The sequence below is a fragment of the Trachinotus anak genome, unplaced genomic scaffold, assembly GCF_046630095.1.
Source record: "Trachinotus anak isolate AG129_WGS33_773 ecotype Australia unplaced genomic scaffold, CSIRO_AGI_Tana_v1 ptg000034l, whole genome shotgun sequence".
Lineage (NCBI taxonomy): Eukaryota > Metazoa > Chordata > Actinopteri > Carangiformes > Carangidae > Trachinotus > Trachinotus anak.
This window is the reverse complement of record NW_027273885.1, coordinates 5687374-5711390: the sequence shown is the minus strand read 5'-3', so window position 1 is coordinate 5711390 and position 24017 is coordinate 5687374. Positions and strand designations below refer to the sequence as shown.

Genomic DNA, 24017 nt, shown 5'->3' with positions numbered 1-24017 from the left:
AAACACTGCATTACTGACATTTTATTTAAGTTAATTAAATTAAATTAAAGTAGAAGCCATGTTTCGCAAGGTATTTAATAATAGAGAAGACAAACTAAAGAGTTTTGCCATGCTTTGTAAATTAATTATAAGCAATATCCATGTTAGTAAGGAACCATATAAATTGATTATATGAGCTTGCTGCAAATCAGTCTGTGCTATTCCAGCAGCAGCAGCAGCAGCAGCAGCAGCAGCAGCAGCAGCAGCAGCAGCAGCAGCAGCAATTTTAACATTACTTTGCACTCACACATCCCAGCACCCCTGACCAGAATTATAAAGAGCTGCACTTGGAACAGGCCGGTGGTGAATGCTGTGTGATTGTACTTTAATCAAAGCGTGGAGACAAAAGATGTAGTGCTGAGCGATACAGTGGCCCGAGGCTTACAAACAGAACAACGTGGTACAAGAGAAATGAAGCTACCTCCCTTCTGTACCTTCCAGTTTTGTACCGGGACTTGGCCCCTGGCCCTCAGACAAACTAAAAGACTGAAATTAATTCTTGTTGTTTCAGTCAAGCCAAAAATACACCAGGTCTGAATTCCAACATGGTGGGATTTACTGTGTGTACAGTTGTAGCCTGTACAGGTAAAAACAACAAAGAACAAAATGTTGAATTCTAACAAAATAATCATGATATTGTCATCTCTTAAAATTTCATGGTGTTTTAGTTTGATCAGTTACATTAGGAGATACTGCTTTAGCTTTGAATTTGCGCAGAAAAAGAGGTAGTATGAGGAAATACACTGCAGGATAAAAAAATAATAAGCTCAAATAAGTTAAGTGAATTCCATGGGTACAGTATTTGTGACCCTGACAGGATCATTGATGTAGGATGATTCTAGAAAAAACCCAGGTTATGTTCCACAACAACATTTTTTTTTACATCCAACGTCAACGATGTGAGAAAATAAAAATGTTTGTGATATTGTTAGGCAACAAAGACACGTGGGCATGATTAGGGAAAGCTCGTGATCGTTTATTTCAGGTACACGACAGGATATAAACTTTATTCTCCTGCGTGAAAGTGTGATGCACTTCACACCGACCCACTGCCCCAGCCTCCACACACCTTTACTATATTTGTAAAGGGCACTATTTTCTGCACTGACTCTCTTTCTACACCAAGTTCTGCTTCTCCTCAGTCAGCTCTCTCCTGAAATCGTCTCAGACCATCACATCCACTTTTCCACTCGCTTTTTCCTCTGGATCACCTCTCAACTCTTCACCTTCTTTCTCAGCTTGACCTAAACCTGAACATGTACTTTTATATCTCAGCCATGCTTCCCTAGTTCTTGTATTCACTTTCTTCAGCTCAGTATCTTCTTATTTCTGCCAACGTCTGTCCCAGTCTACCTTCGCTTCTTTTCACTCTTTCTCAAAGGCGTCTTTGATCGTCCCTCTCTTCGTCTTCCAGGCAGCTCTGAGTTGGTTCTTCTTCTTCTTCTGAGCACAGAGGCTTCCTTGAAGGGAGGTGATTTCCTTTTTTTTCTTTTTCATCTCATCTTCTATCTCTCTGCACTAAGTGTCATCTTGCTGACATCATATGTTCTCTTCTCTTTGCTTTCCTGATCCTTAAAAACTGGTAATTTCCTCCACGAGAGAGCTCATCATCATTTTATAGGGCTGAAGCTGAGGAATTATTGCTCCTGAACATCTTTTGCAAATGTATTACTTTTGTTTATTTATTATCTCATTAGCTGCACAAATGAAACCCTTGTTACACCTGGCTGAGAAACTGATTATTGTCTCATTCTCTCAAGATCATATCTGACTAATTCCAGTCCCAGCAGCCACATTTACAATATTGAACAAAGAAGACAAACACCCAGTTTAGATGAACTGACTGAGCACAGAGCTGATATGAAAAGATATTGTTTATTGGTGCCTGTCAGAGCGAACAGTATTATCTGCCTGTGTAAGTGAAAGCCATGGACACGTTCTTCTTCGTGGTGCTAGCAGGCTGCATATCAGGGGTCAAGTTAACTGCAGGCAGCCGTCTGTAATTGCAGATCAGCTTCCTTCTGTAGAGTCTGAAATAACATAATGATAACGATAAATCACTTCCTTCTGCTGTGGGGTGATTGTGTACGTGTGGACTGATTTGCAGCGTGTACTCGACTCTGCGCCATATATCTGATGAAGTCCCCTGCAGTGCACAGTGACTGCGAATGACACTTTACACTTAGCTCCTGTTGTTCATACTGGGTGTACTGTGAAACTCTGTAAGCTGTCACTGAGTCTGCACCAGTGTCGCCAAGACAAATCTGTGTGCGTCTATTGTTCTCAGTGATTTAAGCCACAGTGAATCATACTGAACGTGGTTGATAAAAAACAGGTCCTGAAACTTTTTCAATCCACTTTCTTAATTCATACTAATCTGGTTTGATGAAAGTGCTTGAATCACCTCTTGATGTATTATTTTGAATTTCACATAGGGGAACATCATAACAGACTGTTTGCACAGAGCAGAAATATGGTTCACTTGATCATAAGCATTTCAAAGTTCAAAGTTCAAAGTATCTTTATTATCCCTCACAGGGAAATTGATCTGATTTCATTCACATTTTCATGTATACATATTCATATATGTAAATGTTTTCCCAGTAACTTGGAGTACACCTTACTCACTCAGCATTTCTCGTGTAGCTCGTCTTATTTATCTGTGCTTTAGAATTGCAGATGACCTGAGGAAGTAAATCCCATCGGAGCTAGACGAGGCTCTCGCTACATGCCATAGTGATACTGTGAAAAGATCTGCAGCTCTCAGCACTTTTACAATTGCTACTCAGACAGTAGAGACCCACAGTACTTTATGAATCTCTTCACAGTATAAATATGTCCTAACTGACCATCTCTCGCAGTCTGAGTCTGGACTGTATGTGTGATATGTCTTGTCTCGTGCTTTAGGTATTATGGTGTATTCTATAGTTTTCCTTCTGTCAACAAATCCTGTGTTAGTCCATCTCTCAGTGCTATGCACCTTCTCTGTCCTGTCTGGGATGCTCAACCCTCGACCCACTGAAGATGTAAATCTTTCCCAAGCTGTCTGAGATGTTTATTTTCATTCCTTGAAAAAACTTAAAATGTCCTTAAACAGCTGAACACTATAGGTTTGAACAAATGACACTCAAACAGGAGTAAACAGTGCATTAGTGGGGGACTATTTTCAGCTGTGGTTTACAGTAACATTTGGTGCACCGCTGAGTATTTACAGCAGCAAGACAGCATATGAGAGACTGACTCAAAGTCAACTACATTATCCATGTTTATAGTAATGAACAAGCAACTTCAGCACAGTAGGAGACCTTGGTTTGAGAACTTAGTACTAATAAAGGATAAGGATAAAGACGTTTATTTTCATTGTAGTCTCTACAACGAAATTCTGTTTGACATCTCATCAAAAGAAAAAGCAGCAGGACTCAAGGTTAAAAATACACACCAACACGAGACAACTAGATAACACAGTATATAAAGCAATAAATAATAAAAAAGCATATAAACAATCTAAAACAGTAACAGACAATAAGTAATAAGGGCAAACAAAGTGCAGTGCTAAATAAAGGCAGCAGCAGGATACATTGGATTTAGAGGTCATCTATCCAATAAGGCGAAGTGCAAAAAGATCAGGTAAAGAAGTGCACAGTAACTGCTCATTAGGAATCTTAGGGTTTTAGAGGTGTTAGGAGAGGAGGTGCTTTCTTAAGATGAGTCTTCAGGAGATCCTTGAAGATAGAGAGGGGCATCCCCGCTCTGATAGCATTAGGTAGCTTGTTCCACCATCAAGGAACCACAGATGAGAATGGTCTGGACTGTGATTGCCTTGTGTGCAGGGGTGGCAAAGCCAAACCAAATTCCTTGGAGGAACGCAGTGTCCATGGAAAAGACTGTACCCATGTTGTGTTTACCACAAGAGTATTGACAAATGTTTAAACTTTTAAACGCAGATGCAATAATGAGTCTTTAGTGAACAACAGTCTCTTTATGTTTTTGCTAAATTCTCAGCAACACTTTGCCTGACCGGCTTTGTGACTTTTACTTTTTCAAACAATTGCTTGTAAAAATGTTAAAGTGACAATAGTGTCAACACTGTATATCATCATCATACATTCATTTGTATCACTCGTACAGTTTCTGCTGGGTTTGTGAAGGCGATTATTTTTATCCACATCGCCCTGCAGCAAGAAGGACACTGAGGTCACTGTCTTTGCCCATGTGTTCCAACCTACTGGGCTGAGGTTGGCTTCTTCAGACAGACGGAGATGAAAGGAAAACCCGTCTGCAGTCGAAATGCTCTCTATGTCTCCTTTAATAAAGATGAGATTGATTCTCTGTGTGCATTTGAGAGCTGGTGCATGCTCTACACAGGAGATACGGAGGAGGAACATGCTCGAACACACACCGAGTCTTTGATGTCAGATAACAGGGTTCGTATATGTTCTTTCCTCTTAGTACATTGGTACTGGTGTTCATACAGTACATACTTTTATCATCTGATCTGAGTACATGCATTTTATTCGTCTGTCTTACATTCAGTTAGGTTTGTTCAAATCCATCGGTTCATCTTGGTCCCTGACAATAACACACTTCCAGGATCGGTGTCACTCTCCTCACTCCTCACACATCCTGTGCCAAATCACTTTTCAAAGTAAAGAAATCAGATTTATATGATTATTAGATTATTAGATTTATAAATATAGAACATTAAAACTATTATAGGATCCCTATGATCAACAGAAGCACTTACTCAAAATCAGATGGCGTATCTCAAGTGTGTATCCTGATAGGATTTTTAAAAAAGTTTTTGAAACAAATTAAAAAGCAGTTTTGGCTCCAGGTGTTTGTTGGGCACAAAAGAGCAGAAGCAATATCAGAAAATATCACATCACATAATGATATGTAGCATATGTGAAATATAATTATTAATCGGGTTGTGCGTGGGTTCACTGTGTGTATTTGGGGACAGCAAAATTACTTAAAATCCTGGAGAAATGTATGCAAAGGTCCACAAAAGGCCTAATTAACATACATTTACATATATAGTATGTGTGCACCAGATCGTCAACACACACACACACACACACACACACACACACACACACACACAACTAAAAATAGATTCTATGCAACTCTCTGTGGGAGGAGTATCTAACAAAGCACAATAAAGGTGTTACTTTGGAATAATTCATGAGTCAAAATCCTGATGGAAAAATAACTGAGCAGCATCAAAAATGCACACAGAGGAATGTAAATATAAAATACAGGCACATATGATCTCACAAAAAGTTCAAAGAAACAGGCCAGAACATATTATACATATTACTGTTGTTATAACGTATTGTAGTTTTCCAGAAGGAAGAAATAGAGTCTGTTCATACAGTGGACAGTATGTTTAGACTCATCACACCCCTGAACTGCTTCAAACACTAGTGTTCTGTGGATGACCTTTGACCTCTGAGTGCACATACATCAGTGCCCTAAAGGGAAAATCCACTAAAAATGAGATGTTAAAAGTAGAGATTTTACAAAACCTTCTCAAGATATTCACATGATCAAAAACAAAGTTCAACATTTACCACGATAAGTACTACAATGTAACAATCCTCTGTGTCCTGAGCACAAATGTCACATGAATGACGAAATGTACTGACCTGCAGAGAAGTGGTTATCAGTCCTAGACTTAGAGCCATGTGGCTTTGTATCCCGGCCATTTAATCAGGGGCTGTTTCATTCAGGAAGCTATTTTAATCAGTCAGTTACTCGCTGGGACAGAAGACTAAACGCTCACATACACACACAGCCAGTAGACATTTCCCTTTGTGTGTCACCTTCATCCTCAATCTTTTGCTCCTCTGACTTCAGCATCACATCTTTCCTTCAGGTGGTGTTCGCTGTCTCCTGAGGAACAACCAGCTGTTTTCCCTCGTCTGATGTCTCTCCGCCTCCAGCTGACCGACGCTGTGCCTGCTCATGAAAGCTTCACTGCTGTGTGCCCTGTGGACTAAACCAGTCATCTTCTGTTTTTTTTTTTTTTTTTTCCTGACGTCTTCACTTTCTCAGCTCTCATCATTTTCTTGTTAATTGCCGCTGTCAGACACTTTAACATTTGGTTGTATTGCCAGATGTCTGCGCACTTGATTTACATCCAGAAGCTTCACCTGAATATTAGTTAGGGGATGGGGACTCAACAATGAGTCAGATTTTACCTGAGGATGGATTCATCATACCAAATATCTTTTCATAGCCAGTGTACAAGCTGCACAACCACATTGTTCCACTAAGAAACTTTTCTAATTGATATGTCTGAACTCAATGGCTGGAATTATGCATGTGTGATAATACAGATGACCTCTCTGACCTCTGCAGCGAAGGGTGTTTGTGGGTAACTATAACATGTGGACCTGGAGGTCCTATTGTGCCTCAGGAAGGAGGCTCCAACCAATGAATATTTAGGATCTGTCCAAGAACAAAACAAGCATTTTTTCCAACTGATATAAAATCAGCTAAATGTCTTCCCGTTCCTGTTTTTCCACACAAATCCACACGATTGAGGCGCTGTAGGACTTCAAGTCATTACCTCTGGTGCGAGCTGACCAGTTTCTCTAACTTCTCTGCAGTTAATGTGCTGTGCTGTAGGTGTCCTGAATGCTGTGAAGGAAAACAGTAGCTCAGCTATGATGCTACATTGCAGGCATCACAGATTGTGCTGTGCCTTGCTAACTTCAAAAGTTTCTACAAAAACCTCGGTACCATCTGCTGCATTTGGCAAAACAAAACAACGTCCTCCCTTCCAACTCTCCTAAGCAGAGAAATTTAAGGACTATTTCTGCAGAAAAAAGACCCTAAAGCCATTTTCAGTGCAAATCCGCTCCAGCTTGTCGGCCGCATTGACAGTTACCCAGAGACACACAGGTCAGATCAGAGCAGCAGAAATGTTAGGCTTCATTTGTAATCGGTTTCCTCTTCCCCATCCATCAAGACTCCACTGGGACTTCACTAGAGCTCCAGTGACAGTCCATAAGGAGGCTGAACAGCCCTCAAATTGCATCCACATCAGAGCTTCAGTCCTATTTCTCTTGTAGATGTGCAAGAAACAGATATAGGTCACATCTGGATTTTGAATTGAAGTTGCTGTTTGCTGGTCAATGGCTAAATTTGACAAAGCCTGGTTGTACTAAATTTTACAAATGGATGTATAGATTTAAGATAAATAATAATCAGCTTCCATAATTTCTGAACCCAGTGCTGAAGCGGATGAAGAGGAGGGAATGGAAATGGCTGGATGCCGTGAGACTGGCGCAAAAGTATTACACAAGCCTGCTAGAAATAGGCACCATCCTTTCTGGTAAATCACCAGCTCTTTCTCAAGAAATTTAATAAAGTTAAAACACAAACCTCAGTCTCCCTGATGCAATAAATTCAACATGCAGTTATTTGGGAATGTACCATAGAAAATCTAATCAGCTTATTATACCACAGTGAACATTTACTGGATATAATTAATCATGCAATAAATATGAGAAGACAGCTATGCAAACATCATGTCAAATTTCATAAAGAAATATTCCTACTAAATGTTATTTACAGACGTTTTATAAAAATGAAGAAGTGCATTATGTTGTGTACAGACAAACTGTAAACCCCTGCGTTTGAACATAATTTTACTTTAGAGGTTTTGTTATGAAGCTCACACCCACGCACTGCTGCACACTCTCAGGTGGGAATGACAATGCTACATGTTCTGAAATAACAATTTCTTCTGATGACACGGTGACTGGCGCATGAAATGCCTCCCAACGCTCACATTTGTGAGCGGCTGTTCATCAACAGGAGAGAGACGCTCCGTTTGGCTGATCATGATGAAAAAGGGCTTACACAGCGTATGAATATTTGAAGGAGTTGGGTGGTGACTTGGGAGACACATTTGCCCACGGCGTTCCTATTGGTTTATTGGTGACGTGATGACACGGAGGAGTTGGGCTTAACACTTTATAAAGCTTCTCTGTCCGCGGCGAGCCACTCTTTTTAAAGACCACCGTTGCTGAAACTTCTCATTCCGCAACTCACGTACTGGAAGCAGGCGAGGAACCTCGACACTACCTTCCATCATGAGCGAGGTAGGACTATTTTATGTTTTAAAACAAAGACGCGTCGGGATTAACCCAATTACGCACGATGCGCGCGCTGTGCGCAGAGGGGTAACGTCGTAAATGAGAGATTAAGCAGCTGTTGTCGACGGATTTCTGTTAACTGATGAGATTTCTTATCCGAGATTGACTGATTCAGCTCGGATAAGTCTCATTACAGTGTCAGATGTTGCACAGCTGCTCTGAGAAAGTGCGCCGATCGGGGAACACCGGGGCGCATCAGTGTGCTGTGGGTTCCCCAGCGCCAGTGTAGTGGGTTTAAGACCGACAACGACATTTACTTTTCACTACAACGGTTCAGACCTACTTGACGGTCAGTCATGATGTGAACTGTATCGTGTGGTTCAACAGCAACTAAAGTATAAAGAACACAATGTGGCGAAAACAGAGTTCAGTGTGAACAGTTTTGGAAGATACATCTTTGGCGTGAGCAGCGCTCACCTTGCTTTTGAATTTTGGACAAACGCAGCAAAAAATGGAGAAAAAAAAAGACAATTTAAGGTCTCATTTTGTAAGAAAACAGTAAAGCAGCTGAAATGCTCTGCAGGTCGTTTATTTGACAGCATGTAGTTGAAAGTATATAGCGGCAGCGCAGGTGTATAAACACTCAGGTGAACCATAAAGCCGAAGGTTTATCTCCCCGTATGAACAGCCCAGCAGTTAAGAGAGATCCATCACTGCAGGGGGTTAAAGCTTGCAATGGAAAACTGCTGTTAGGTTTTCCCACAGCTCACTACCCCCGATCCCATATAGTCACAGATGTTCAGCTCCATTCATTTGAAAGTGGAGGAGGGGGATATTAATAGCTCTTTTTAATGGAGAGTGTTTATTCTGCACAAACTCTAAAGTTCATTATTGAATGTGCCCTGGAGAACTCTGCTAATGTCACCACTAGTGTTTTAAGTTTGGGTGGCTGTGGTGCTAATTTGGGACATATGGATGTTATAAAATGTCAGTAGAGGCTGTATTTGACAATCATGTCTTAAAGAAAACTGATGATCTGTTTTTCGATTATGTTTTGCTTGTCAACTGAACGTCACTGTCATATCTCAGCTGCTTCCAAGTGAAAACAGTGGTTGTTAGTGTGTGATATATCTGGACCTGGCAGCAGATTGATGTTCAGCTCTACACCAGCGATAGGAACAATCTCACTACCTCTTCAATCTGCCAGTACAAGCTTTGCAGTTCAGACTCAACATATCAAATTATCTTATAGAATTTATTTAAAAAAAGAAAAGACTTTGTCCATATTTTTAAGAAAATCTGAATCGTGCTTGTTGCTGCTGCTGCTGCTGTGATGATTGAAAAGAGACGAGATTGAACAGCAATGACTTGACACTTGTCCTGCTTTGATTTGTGGTCCGTTCTGCTGCACGTTAGCAGAATATATATGGTGTTAATTGAAGTCACAGCTGTCTTATTTCAGAACAATAGTGCAGTTGAAGTTGTGGGAGGATTCTTGTTTTGCATGTGTATATAATAGGTGTATGGTATATTTGATTTTTGTATTATATGCAAATTTGTGTTTGTCTAACCCCGTGGATGTGTTGAAGTTAGCAAAACACACTGTAGGCGTAGATGTATGCACAAAGGATAAACTGCAAGTCTGAGCAGCGGCTGTAATACTCCTCAGACCTAACACTTCAACCTCACCAACGGCAGCTTTCAGGTAGAAGTCAGTGTTGCTGGAGCTGAATGGTTCAGTCTAATGGCACACAGACGGTCCTTCCCTCTAATGGATCAGTGGTGGACATCAACATGCTTCCCTGCAAGCTGTTTATAACAAGTCATTCACTAGCCGCCTCAATAAAAGATTAATTCAGGGGGCACACACAACAGGAGCTGTAACAGCTTTTGAATAATTGAATCCCTCGCCGGCAGCGAAATCAGCCGAGCCTTTTGTTTGGTAATAATGTGCAAAGTGAAGAGAAGCTGTAACATCCTGCTGATTAAAAGAGGTGTAATTTTAGGGAGAACGCGGCCTTGGTGTGAATGTCAGGAGCAGGAGGAGGAGGAGGAGGAGGCAGGGGAGGGGAGGGGATGATTTTTCTGCTTAGCTGATAGGTTTGGTTGAGTACTGTGGAGTTGTTCTCAGTCAAAGTCATCAACGTAGCCACTCTCCAAACTTGACTTGAAGCCAGTGACTGAAGCAGAGCAGCTCAGCATGTTCTGGATGGATGAGTCTCGCAGTGGTCAGCACTGCGGCGCTCCCGCCCTCACCCCCGCCACACTCTTCACCCTCGCTCTCTCCACCTCCCTTCATCTACACACATCTGCTCAGAACAAGCACAATACTCTAAGGTAAGGTAATACTGTTACACAGTTTTACCCCCACATCTTCCATTTCTACCTTCCGTCCTCTCTCTCTCTGTCTCTTGGCAAATGAAGCAAGTCAAGAACTTTAAAATCAAAAAACTTTAAACATCCAGCAGCACAAGTCGGAGGTCCCTGAAGCTTCTGACGCCTGTCAGCGTGTTCATGTCAAGGAGGAAAGAACAAGAGACAAGAGAGACTGAAAAACTGTCAGGTGCTCCAGACGGTGGGAAATAGCTGACTCAGACACTTCAATACATTTCTGTCAGATTCAGAAGTGGAGTTTCAGCTACTGACATGGTTACGAACATCATGTCAGTCAGTCCTCAACTTCCTGAGGTCTTAAGCTACAGCTTGCTTTGCGCTCATGCTCCCTGTCCGAGCAGTGCTGTACTCACCAGTCTGATATTCCTGGTTTACAGAGCCATATTCTGATATTTGTGTGATGCAGGCTCAGTGAGAGGAAATAAAACTCTCAGCAAACAGTCTTCCTCAAAGGAAAAACAGAGGCGTCACTAATAACCTTAACGAGTGCATTGTTTGAGTAATGCTGCATTCACACACTGTTGGCAAAATGGGCAGAACAGGAAAAGCTTCTGTTGTGCTGACCTGCGCTCAGTCGTCTAGTCACATCATTTAAGCAGCTTAAATGATCCACTTATGCAGGTTATATAGGCTTTCATGCAGCGGAGCATGAAACCAGATACACACTGTATTAATATCTGATTTTTTTTTAGATGCAACTGGCGAATGGTTTGCTGGCAGCTCTACGTTTAGCCCTTTTTAAACAGAGATCCCACTATACTGCCATTAAGAAGACTCGCCATTATGCCGGAAACAGAGGCATGACGTGGAACACAACATGGCGTCTGGCCCACCACACCAGCTCTCTACTTTTACACAGACATCAATCTGGCTCTGTGACTACCTCTGCCGCTGGCATAAAGGCGGAAAAATGCCCCCACCAATCCGTTGTCATAGCTTTTATAGAGAACGGTGAGGCAGAATAAAGATTCATTCCCACCTTGAACAGGCTGTGTAAAAGGAGCTGTTGCTTTCACCAATTGGGAAGTCAGAAATAGCTGATGTAAATGTTTTTTCTTTTTTTTTTTCACTTTTTTTTTTTGGAAATGTTTCTTTCACATCAGCCTTGTGTAACAAAGCGATTTCCTGTCATTAGATAAAAAAACTGAAGATGAATGCGAACACAGCAGAATTAGAATTTCCAGTTACCAACACGGACACTTCCACTAATCATGGTCTTGCTTTTTGTTTTTTTATTTTTTATTTTTACTGTAGCTTGTAGGTGGTCAGTGTGTTTCTATAGGTTAGGTAACTCTGCACTGAAAAGCCACTGTTAAGAGTTACTGCATATTTCATGGAGCATTTTCCAAGGGTACTTGAACTCATGTTGACTCACAGGTATTTTCAGACTACAAAATTGCACAGTGCTGTTATATTCCTGCAGTCACTGACTCATAACTAAGCCGTCTTCAAGCCAAAACAGCTCACATGGCGGCAGCCGATCTCTACTTTCCGCACCTCCCTATGACAATTAGTTTTTCCGTCGCCGTCACATCAAATCCATCAGCACTCACTCAGACTTAGAAGACGGTGTCTAAATTAAGTCAAAGATATTCTTAGATCTTATTGATCTTACTTTGGCACCTCCCGTCCATATTCTGCTCTGAGCCAATTAACATCAAAGCAGCGTTGTTATGTACCGCTGTAACCTAATACACCGACACAGATGTGATGGGTGTGCTCATAAGAAGGTGTAAGTAAGATTTGCATGTGTCTGCAGGTATTTAGATTCACGCACGTGTACGTGCGTCCGTGTGTGCATGTGCATTTTAAAAGTGACGGTCACACTCAAGATGTTCTTCTTTTTCAACCATTCATTTTATGACCAGCATCATTTTGAGCAATTTGTCCCAGACGGGTATGAGCAGAAATGCTAATTAGCTTGATTAGAAATTAGCATAAACTGGGCCTTGATTGGCTGCCAGATCAGTATTACAAGTACCAGCTTCTTTGGAGATTTAGAGTTTTTAATGATAAGAAAAGCCTTTGGTCATGTGGATGACTGCAGCGAGAAATCAGACGCAGTATTCAGACGACTCTGAATTAGCCCTGCCTTACTTTGAACTTGGCTGAATTCAACAGCCCATGGAAAAGAGCCATAAATTTGACAGAAAAAGCTGTTTAATCCACTTTAAGCAGAGATTGGAATTTCTCTAAGTACTTTGACTGAAATAACCCCAACCATGGAAGTTACCATGAGGTCATCATATTAACAGTCAGCACAAATCAGGAGACTTGATGGTTGAAAGTTTTTAGGAGGTTGAGACCTTTGCTTACTTAGCAAAGTGAGCCTATTGTACTACACTGCACTGTGAGTACAGGTGAGGCTCAAGGTACATGATTTAGTGAGGATCACTGAATTACACTCAGTTCCTGAACTTGATTACTGTAGATCTTCCTTTAGTTTTGGACCAACACTTTGACCAAATATTATTGCACCAAGAAGAAGACAACTGACCATGTTTAATTATATCTGACAAAAATCTGCTTTGTGTTTTGAGGCAGTCACTCCCCTCCTTGTGTTAGTCGACTGTAATGCTGGACTGACATCTTCACACATCATCACCATCCCAGTTCTCAGATTGGATTTTATGAGACTACCCGAGAGGCCCAACACTGAGCTCTGGGTAGGAAATGTAACAGGCGTTGTGATAAATCCACTGTCTTCTTGTCTCCAGAGAAAGGTGGACGCATTTTCCACTTCAGTTTGATGCATCATGTTTATTAAAGCTGTGGGAGTCATGACATCCATTTTCATTTGTGGTCATTATCTGGGGTAGATGTCAGGAATTGCTTTGGAGAATGCCCTTTTTCCCGCTCTCTTTTGGTACCCTGCTTACTTTTTACCTCAGAGTTAAAGCATTACTTTTCCCACTGTCATCAGCAGGTTTTAACCAAGAGCACTTAATCCTTGAAATGCACGCTGTATCTGAGAAAAGAAATCTGCATTAATGCCAAAAAAAACAAAACAAATAAGTCTGTCCTATAGTGTCTCCAGGTTGGTTGACTTACAACAGGAACTGCTCCGGCTGTATGTTCAAATATTAAGCAGTTTAGCACATGTACTGCTGGATTAGTGGATTTTTGTGGATTGTGTAGATCTGTTGCGTCAGTCACATTCTTGTTTGCTGCCCAACAGGCAGATGGACCATACACGGAGAGATTGTCTTTCATTCTAATGGGTTAAATTGGCCTGGCTTTGTAAACGGACTAAAGTGCAAACTCAGAGAAATAAATACTCATCCCGTTGTGTTTTATCACTGTCAGTCTGTCACTGCTGTTGTGATGGACTTTCTAATGAAAACACTTTGATGGCATGTTGTGTCTGCAGATGTTTGTCCTGCCAAAGTGGATCTAATGTTACAGACAGTTAAGAGAGGTGTGTCAAATTAAAGCTTTAAACGCTTCTTTAAATTGTTAGAATAATTGTATCATTACCGTAGTAAAACAATCACACAGACAATCTAATACTATTGGCCTATTTATTATCCTCATGTTGATTCATAACAGGTTTAGTTTTCCCTGTGAGTCTAATCAACAAACACTCCATCAACCAACACGATCTTTATCAACAGCAAAGAAGATATGAATGGCAATTTACTCACCCGCAGCATCATAAATCACTTGGATTGGTGCCGAACGCACAGTGAAACTATTACACACTGGGTGGCTAAGTGACTGGGATGAAAACACTTTTTGTAATGCATGTGTGGCTGTTGTCTGATTATTATGCAGCCATAAATTCACCAGCTGTGTACACGCCGCCGACGGGCCCCTGTTCCTCAGTTTCATGGATTGTGTCTTGCAGATGCAATTCACAATGTAAAGTGAATCAATAAAATCCACCGACATCTTTATTCAGCCTGTTGCTCTGGTGAAGTGCTGCGGAAAGTGGTTACACAACTCCTGTCATCCTGCAGCTGATGGATGAGTTGTAAACTACATGCATGTAAAAAAAACCCCAACAAACTCTTAAAGTGTCTTAAAAACTTAAAATACCGATGAATTGAAAAATGTTAAAACGTAATATGTTAATGTTGTAAATTAACATGTAGCTTTTAATATTCAGATTGTAACACAACAGATTGGGATGTGAAAGCACAGTTTGACAACCATAAAATGTGTTAATATATGGTAATAGGCATCCTCTCTGTGTAAAAAAAAAAACAACAAAAAACTATGGTTGTTTTGTGTGTTTATGCACCACAGCCATGTAAATCACACATTTCAGCAGTGTCAGCAATAGTGTATGTGCCGGTGTGAATGTTTCACTCATTCATAGTACGAATCGAGTGGGTGGGGAAGGGCTGAATTAGCAGAGCGACATTACTGCTGCACACTGCAAATATACCTCCCACAAAATCATTACAGCATCATACTCCACAGATTTGAGACTGAAAAGAAGACTTTAGGGACTGCAGGGGTCCACGGGCAAACCTAATGAGTAAGGAGGTTACAGAAACATGTTTGTGACTGCAGGGTCCCCGGTTTGAATATCTGGACATATGGAAAAATCTCAGCGGAAGCAAACAGCTCCCTCACGCTCTGCCTGCTCTTACAGTATATAAAGAAACTCGGTAACACTGCACATGGTATTATACAACATGCTCCCTCAGTAGTGGTTTGGTTTTTTTGGCTTTTTTAGTCAGTGATGGTAGAAGAGACAGGACTTTAAATGCGGATTAAACTACTTTTGTGCACATTATCAAACTGTGGAGAGTGAAAGTTAAAACTGCTTCTTATTTTTCTCTATGGGGACTTAATGATATCTGAGAATGAGCTGAGCTTCATTTCTGGTTACGTTAAGTCATGACGAGGATTTGCTCGTCAGTTTTTTGGGAAGCACTGACGATCACAGTCAGACACACAACAGCTGGTGCGATATCTGAACCAAGATGAAGCAGATTTCCACACCGAAGCTTTCACTCTGGATATTTAGAAGATAAACTGAAGTAATGTCTTGTTTATTGATGTTGTGTTAGAAGCCTGGTTTTTACTGTAAAGAATAAAGAGTCCCTTCCATTAGTTAGACTGAGAAGCCACGTTTATCTTACTGTATCATTAAAATCAAGATGATTAATTTACTATCTAACTAACTGAAGCTAGTCAAAATAGTAACCTGTAACTGGGAAACCAGTTATGAAGGTAATAAAGGAGTCACCATAACCTCCGTTGAGTCACCATGAGATGGTCCAAATGCTGCTCATCTATTCCACATCTACCCCAGGCGGCTTTACTCTTCAGCAGACCTTTGGTGTCAAATTAGCAAATGACCTTTGACTCTACAGAACATTTTGAACTTTATCTCCAGCCAGATTTTGTTGCTTAATGTCCTGTGTCTTTGTTTTCAAGGATTATTATGAGCTGCTGAGCACAGAAGTAGCTGCAGCAGAGGGAAAATATATTTTGAGGATGCTCAAAAGGACATGAAATGAACCGTTGTGTTCTCATTTATTCGTTTTGTTTACCCACATGTCTAAACCTCCTCAGGAGCTCATACAGGGAGCTGGAGCCTCTCCCATGTCAGGGGATGCATGAGTGACAGTAGTGATTTGTTATATTGTGTCCACCTTAAGTTTGTGTGCACAGTTTTAGTAGTTTCTTAAAAAATGAACACATGCTCATAATTTTATCTTATTCTTATGTTTTTTTATTTTTTTATTGAACTTTATTTTATTTATATATTTACTTCAGATTTTAATAAAGTAAAATAAACTTGAATGAGTTACAGTATAAGGCAGATAAAGGAAGAAATAAAACTAAATATCACAGTGATCCCACCTGAGCTGAGGGGTTACTGCACCAATAATATACAGACCTAAAAGTTATCACAGACTTACCCACTTACAGAAATAAACTTCACAACACATGTTTTATTATGGTAATGCATGTGTCAGTGCACTCTTTAAATATGGATAAGTGCAAGATTAGACTTCATACAACCAATGTTTCATCTGCAGGTATGTTTCCAGTTCACCTCTGTAATGAACGCCTACATTCAGTGCATCAGCTTTCACCAACACTGCGCTCGGCCTGTTAGGGAACCAAACCTGTACTTTACAGATGGGTCTTCCCTGCTCTTCCCATTACGGACTAAATAGAGCCTAGCTGCTGCGTTTGTTTCTAAAGACCCTTTTCCTCAAGTGGAAAAGAAAACCTGGTGCTAAACGTTCACCGTTTGTCTCTTTGGATTTAGGAGTAACGGACAGAGATGAGATCAGCAGGCAGAGCGGACAGAGATTTGCAGTGGCCAGCGCTGAGGTGGAACGTGGATTTTCTTGACAAGCGGACATAAATCACGAGCTGACAGAGAACGTCTGTCATCCAGCATCGCAGCACTTAATTAATTTGGGATTGACCTGCCTCATGAATGCCCAGTAGATCCATATGCTACTGTTTATACTCCAGGATATTGATGCCATTAATGTAAACAGTAAAATCACAGCTGTGAAATAAACAACACAAAATCAGTAAATTGCTGGTGCTTAAAGAACTTATTTAAACTGATAGCAGCTTGTGGGCTAACATCAACCCTCGTGTCCCGCAGGTTTCAATCACCGTCTCCCCTCAAAGCCACTCTGTCACAAACCCCTCTCGTCTGAGTGGGCACAAGCCCGAAGCCAACACGTGCCCTCTGCAGATGTCAGGAGGAATTCACTGCAGCTTTTGAGGAATTATTTTATAAGATGGTGCCTCAGAACCACATTCAAACATGAGAGGAGCCATCCTCAGGCTCGGTTTGTAGTTTGATTAGTTTGCTTTAATTGTCCAAAAAGAGAAATGGTGGATGGCTTCCTGCAGCTTTTACTTACTTTTGCTATTTCCTTCCTTCCTTCTGAGAAATGTGTTCAACTGAAAACCTGATGTTCCACTCAGGAACCTGAGCTTGAGGTTTCTACAGTTTCTCCTCTCACTGGAGGACCAACGACTCATTTCTCTCTGCCCTACGGTTGAAGAAGAGAAATAAGAAGAGGCGGTTTGGTCTTATGTTCTTTCTGCTTGAATTGTCTGTGGCCTACTTCTGCTTTTTTAAATTCTTAATGGCCACTGAGTGTGGCAGGGAACTCTTGGACTGTGCAAGCTGCCAAGTCTTAAAATAACCCAAGAAAGGAAAGAACAGAAATATCAAATTAGTTGCCCAATTCTTTCATCCACCACTCTACTTTGATTATAATTACTAAGCCTTGCACTTCAGTTTAGTAACCCACTGGGCATAGAGAGAGGATCTGTTAGCTGAAAAGGATCCAAACTATGAGCTCATCCTGATTTTTTTCACATTATCACATCAAATACCTGGCCACCTCTTCCCCGGTAAGCTGTTCTGTGGGACGTTTCTACCCGACGGTCTCTGATGGGACGGCACAAGCAGAAGACAGATTCATCATTCCTCATAATTAGGGTCTTAATTTGAACACCTTGCTCTTTTCAGTTCATTTGCAAAGCTACTCTCCTGCTGCTTGGCCCACAAAAGCAGACTGGAGCGCTATCTGGGTCGCCTGGTTACATAGCGAGCGCTTGCTGTGTCACGTGGTCCCCCTCCCCACAGCTGACGGGCGCTTGGCACTGGATCTGAGCGGCAGAGTTGCCCGCCAACAGGCTGGCCCGCCTCTGAAACGAGCCAGTCACTCTGGGTCTAAGCTCTCAAACCCAAAATGGCCAGTGTCACTGAGCCAGACGAAGGAGCTGAAGCCAAAACATCAATCATCACATTATGCCAGCCATGCTTATGAATCAGCTATTACAGATTAAAAAAGTAAGAAGCTTTCGGGATCCACAATATTGATTTTCTCATTCTCATCACATCTGCTACAAATAGCAAGATGCTTCAGAGTTCCACACAACAGACTTAAGCCAAGACACTACAGGAAACTGCCATCTTAAACCAACTTCAGCTTTCGCTGATTAAAATAAAATTTTGCATGACGATGACAGGACGATACTTTGGGTTTTTTGAAGCAGCACGCAGAGGCGAGAGACAGTGATGACGTGCAACAAAGGTCAGAGAGGATTTTACTAAACAGTGAGACTGACAATTCATTCTTGACTTTGGAAACGACAGTTGACAAAGCTGCTGAAAGCTGGAAAGTTGATTGAAAGCTCTGAAACGAGCGAGTAAATGGACCATTAGCTGAGACTGGTCAGTCAACTTCTGTTTCTGAGGTCAAGAATGGACTCGACATAAACATGCTGTTAAGATGTGATTCTTTCACAGCTGTATAACACTACGAGTGTTGAAGAGAAGAAGAAGAAGACAATCATAGTAAACAATAACAACAACATGTGAAATGACAGCAGCAAATGCAGATGCAGCAACAGGTAGGCGGCAACTTGTGAAAAAAACAAAACTGGTGTACAGAGATATTTTGTATTTGACGTGGATCATCAGAGACAAGTTATAGACAACAAAAAGCCAGTTTGCAAACGGTGCCACAGGAAACTACTGTGTGCACAGTGACAATATTAAGGTGTGTGTGTGTGTGTGTGTGTGTGTGTGTGAGTGTGCAGCAGCCTGTTTTTTGTATTAAATCTGGTATCAAAAATCATTTTCAGTTGTATTGGTACCGACCTCCAGAATCCTGTTGTTCCCTCGTCCTCAGTGTGTTTTGAAATTTAGTTTGATATGTAAGGAGACAGAAAGGGGCAGAATATTTCTGGAAAATTAAGTCATTTATTTCAAAAAGTCTCCCATTGCAGATTGAAATATAAAGGTGAGAGATTGTTTTCATGCAACAAATTCTCATTCTTTTAATCTTAAGGAAGCTAATGTGTCATTTTAACAGATTAAGCAAACAAGATATTATGTGTTAATTAGTGAAGAATCCAGGCTAGCCCTTTCCCCACAAACAGCATTTATGCTAAGCTAACCTCCTGCTGTTTACCATACAGAGAGCGAGAGGAATCCATGTTCTCATTTAACTCTTGATAAGAAGGTGAATGAGTGTATTTTGCAAAATATAACTGAACTCCTGTACGTCAAGGCGGTTTGCTGTGAAAACAAGTGTTGCTACTTCACCTCACTGGCAGATTGATTATATTGTGATTTAAATAAAAACTGGATTTTCACTCTAGCTACATGATTAAATCGAAGGACTTTCCCCCACTGCACAGCTTCTGTAAATCAGCCAGTAGATTGAACCGAAACTCCGCCTGATCACAGGGAACTCCCTCATCTATTTACTGGCCTGCTGGTTAGTTTGTTGCTCTGTAGCAGCATGCTGTACAATCTCAAAGTGAGGAAACCAATCCCCGGAGATTGGCGACTCCCACACTAAAAGAAGCAACACCGAAAAATGTAATCTCGCCAATTTCAAGGCTCATTAAGTAGAGTAACAGACGGGAGTTTGAAAAAATAATTTGAAGAGGAGCTGTAATGTGTTTTCTCTCCCCTCCGCTCTTCTGTCTCCCTCCCTCATCTCTTCTCAGTGGAAATTGCTGTGAATCAATGATTTTTTTTACCACAGCACCAGCTGTATTAAGATGAAAACAAATGATTTTCTTTTTATTTCAGAGGTCGTTTGTGAATTTGTGTGATTTCAGGCTTTTCTGGGCCACGAAGGCATTAGTACTTCTTGGCTTGGCGTCGACTGCTTTATGTGAGCTGAGCGTCTTCCTGCCGCATTGCAAATATCCTCCAAAATAATGTTGGATTTAAAAAACAAGAAAAAGAAGTTTGAGTCAGTGGGAGCTTTTCTGGAGACGGCTCCTTGGTTGCATGACAGCTGGCCTGCTTTTTGCAGAGACTCATTTTACCAAACGCCCTCCCCAGCCTGAACATCAGAGGAATATGAAGGAAGCAAAGCAGCTGAACGCGCTTCTCACACACTGACAGGCGTGTGCGCAGCGTGCGGAGTTGGCTTGACGACCGGTGCAGTTGCGCGTATGAGAAAGTGAGCGGTGGAGCAACTGCTTGGCAAAAACGCTGTTAATATGAGAAAAGACGCGTGAGAGGAACAGGGGGAGATGATCTTCAGCGTCAGGGCCTAACAACTGTTCACTTCAGCTCAGTGTCACCTCGGGAGCCCTGGCTGTCACACAGGAAATGGGAAGCGTGCAGCTGAGTTTCTGTGCCTCATGCTGCACCCGGCAGACTGTGCCAAGGTCCCAGCACCGCCAGTCAACATCAAACAGCTGATGTTTATGACAAGCAATCAGCTGCTCTTCCTCTCCCCCTGCTGAATCTCTCTCTACCTGTCCCCAAGGCTCTGCTGGGGAGAAAACCCATCTTCACTTGACTTGTAGATAGTAAAAGATACCAGACCACGGTCATCACCTTCAGTGTCATTCCCACACCCACTCTCAGCACGAGGATTAACAAGCGCCACTATGTGAAGAAACTGCATTGTTTTCCCAGAATCCACAGTAGTTGCATTCCCTGAACAGACTGTGTAAATGGCATAAGAGCATTTTAGCATAACAAATCTTATCAAATGGTTTAATGCGAATAATCAAACTAAATGAATGGTTTCAAGCTTAAATAGTGAGCTGCCATTTTCTCAGTGCCTGAAGCTGCAGAGGTGGATTGTAGCGTAAGTACCAGGCACATATCTGGCAGTTTAGATCCATTTCAACCTTAATTCCTGCCTCTGTGTGGCCCACGAATGGCTTTATGTTCTAATTACTGTGGTTTTTCTACTGTCTGTCTTTTCAGAGGAAAAAGGTCCCAGGGAAAGTCAGTAATTATGTTTCATGGTAATTATTGACCTCTGCACTGCAGTACAAATGTAAGAGCCCACCCACTTCCTCCTTGATTTCAACTAGACGTGTATTGGCTGCCTAACAAAGGAAAGAAAATCCAAAAAATCTGCAGCGGGGAGTTATTGACCCAGCACTGATTTGGCAGTGTTTCAGTATGCCCTGTAGCCTTTATGACAGTATGGTTTATGTAACTGCCAATGGAGCTCATACAGATGAGTGGTCTGTAGCACACAACCCTGCACACACACACACACACACACACACACACAGAGAACACTGGTAGTAAAGAGCGCACACAGACACACAGCCACTCGTGCTCCACGCCCACTGCCTGCACACTGAGGATGAGCAGGCTGATTTCTGAAGAGCTGAAGAGGCAGGAGGAGAGTGAGGTTAGAGGATCAAGAGGGAAACAGTGTTTCACCGTGCAGGCTTTAAAGAGAGAGAGCCGCATCCTCCGTTCGCCGAGCGTTGCCTCAGAGGCACAGCGGCAGCAGCAGAGTAACATGCCGTCATGAATGATGCGAACATATCACTGTCATGGAAACCAGCCTTCCTCGCCCCCACATACATTCCTCTATGTCAGAGTGTTACATTTGTGCAAAGTGTTGCTATGCACCAGTGAGACCAAGTCATTTAATCAAAGTGGTGACATTGTAAGGATCAATTGTGATATACCCTTCCTTATTTTTACTTTGTGTGTGACATCTATTCAAATTCTCCAATAAGTCTTTTTTTTCATTTTGGAAAATGTGCTTACTCACTTCTTGCTGAGAGTTAGAAGAAAATATCAACACCACTCTCACGTCTGTCAGGTAAATATGAAGCTGGCTGCTTCTTATTTATCTTACACATGTCAGAGTTGGGTCAATCTTCTCATCCAGCTCTCGGCAAGAAAAGAAATATTCCAAAATGTGAAAAGTTTTTCCTTGTTAAAACAGGAACTCTTCACATTGGTTAAGTAGAGGATTACACTAGAACATACTGAATAAACAGACTAGTATCAGGCTCCATGTCTGCATGGCTCTTCTTTATTAACATAACCACATGAAGATTAAATGAGAAAGTGCAGGCTTGATTTTTGGGCATGAATGCATATTAATCTTGACGTCCATCGAAGAAAAAAAAAAAAACGTGTAGTGTAATGAATTCCATTTTCACTTATATTTACCACACATCAAATAAAAAGGAGTCAGTTTTCTGAAGTAGAGAATCAACAAGTCAGGTGCAAAGAGGCAACCTGCCTCCAGCATCCTATATAACTGAGTTTGGCTCGGAGTCAGGGAAATACAGGCTCGCTCTCAGCAGAGTGAAGGAGGTGGATGTTTTAAAACCTCTAAAGACCTCCCTGCTCTCCTCCCTCCCTGCCCCCCGATGAATGCTCAATCAGAGATAAATCATATTTACATTTCTCTGATGTGCAATGTGCTTACAGTGTATGCACACTGGATCTTCTGTTATTCTGCTTGACTCACCCTGTGTTTGAGAGTGTGTGTGTGTGTGTGTGTGTGTGTGCATGTGCTTGTATTCTCATCTGTGCTGTAGTGCTGTATGTAAGTGTAAGTGTGTGTGTGTGTGTGTGTGTGTGTGTGTGTGTGTGTGTTCATGTGTATGTTTTCCCCTTGAAATGTCCTAATTGAAAGCCTGGAGGCACAAATTCTGATGCAGTGTGCTACAGTAGCTCTACACACACATCAAAACGCTGTTTGTTGACCTCGTGTCCCTCTGAGTCTGCTAATGATTAATGAGAGGCACAATATGTATCTCTGTGCTCTCCATCTCCCATGTCAACGTCATGTAATTACTGTTTTCTTTTCTGCTTGATTGGTTTCTCATCTACTTGTTTTTCATACTCACGCTGTGTGAAATTCTGTGTTTGTGAGTGTCAGTGTGTGTGTGTGTGTGTGTGTATCCTGATGTGTACACAGGTGTGCTGATTTGTTCACCAGTGTAAGTGTGTGTGTGTGTGTGTGTGTGTGTGTCTTCATGTGCAGGTTTATGTGCAGAGTGAGGATAGACCCTTTCCCCCCTCAGTAATCTTACTCATCGAGCTGCTGTTATTGCAATTTACACTTGGCTCGGCTCCAGAGCTGCTCGGCTGCAATGGCTCCTCCTTTCCCCGCTGCCAGCGGGAGTGTTACAGCTTCTCATCACCTCTGCACTGAGCTGAGCGCCCGTGGCATAAACAAAGTGACCTCAAGTCACGTCTTGAATTTAAGCCAAGTTGTAACCTGCTAAACCCAGCAGAGCCCGTTGTGAGTATAACACAGTGATTATCATGGGTGAGCACACAGGGAGGAGACATTCAGGGGTTTCAGAGGAGCCATAGTGCAGTGCTGCCATATTAAAACCTCATAACTCAAATGTTGCTGGTCACTGTGGGTAGATAAACTTTTACAACCGTGGGTTTTATGAAAAAATTTCAAGCATCCTCTAGAGGTGCTCGGTATATGAGCAAATGATTCTTTAATTCAAAATCCTCAAATTGAACAGTACACTCTGAATCATTAGTCGTTGGCTCAGTTTTAATATCCACTGTTAATTCCAAGTTAAAAGCTTATGAAAAGACAGAAACAATCATGATAGATGGTCTATTAGCCTAATAAAAAGTGCTTTTATGGCCCTTCTCCACTGCATGGCACCAGCTCAACTGCTCAACAGCAAAAAAAAAAAAAAAAAAAGCGAGCTGAGGCGATGCCAAAATGAAAATGCTGCATACTGATTGGTCAGAGAGAACAGTCA

At 41.6% G+C, this 24017-nt stretch overlaps 1 protein-coding gene and 1 long non-coding RNA gene across 2 annotated transcripts in view; one reads left to right on the top strand and one right to left on the bottom strand.

Moving 5' to 3' along the window:
* LOC139614611 (uncharacterized) overlaps positions 1–24017 on the bottom strand; it is a 73364-nt gene that overhangs the window by 39834 nt on the left and 9513 nt on the right. The gene's annotated exons all lie outside the window — the stretch shown is intronic.
* Positions 7803–24017, top strand: part of pcp4b (Purkinje cell protein 4b) — a 33819-nt gene continuing 17604 nt past the window's right edge. Inside the window, exon 1 of the mRNA XM_071472038.1 lies at positions 7803–8153. Coding sequence (XP_071328139.1) covers positions 8145–8153 — 9 coding nt within the window. The 5' untranslated portion in view covers positions 7803–8144. The remainder of the gene's footprint in view (positions 8154–24017) is intronic.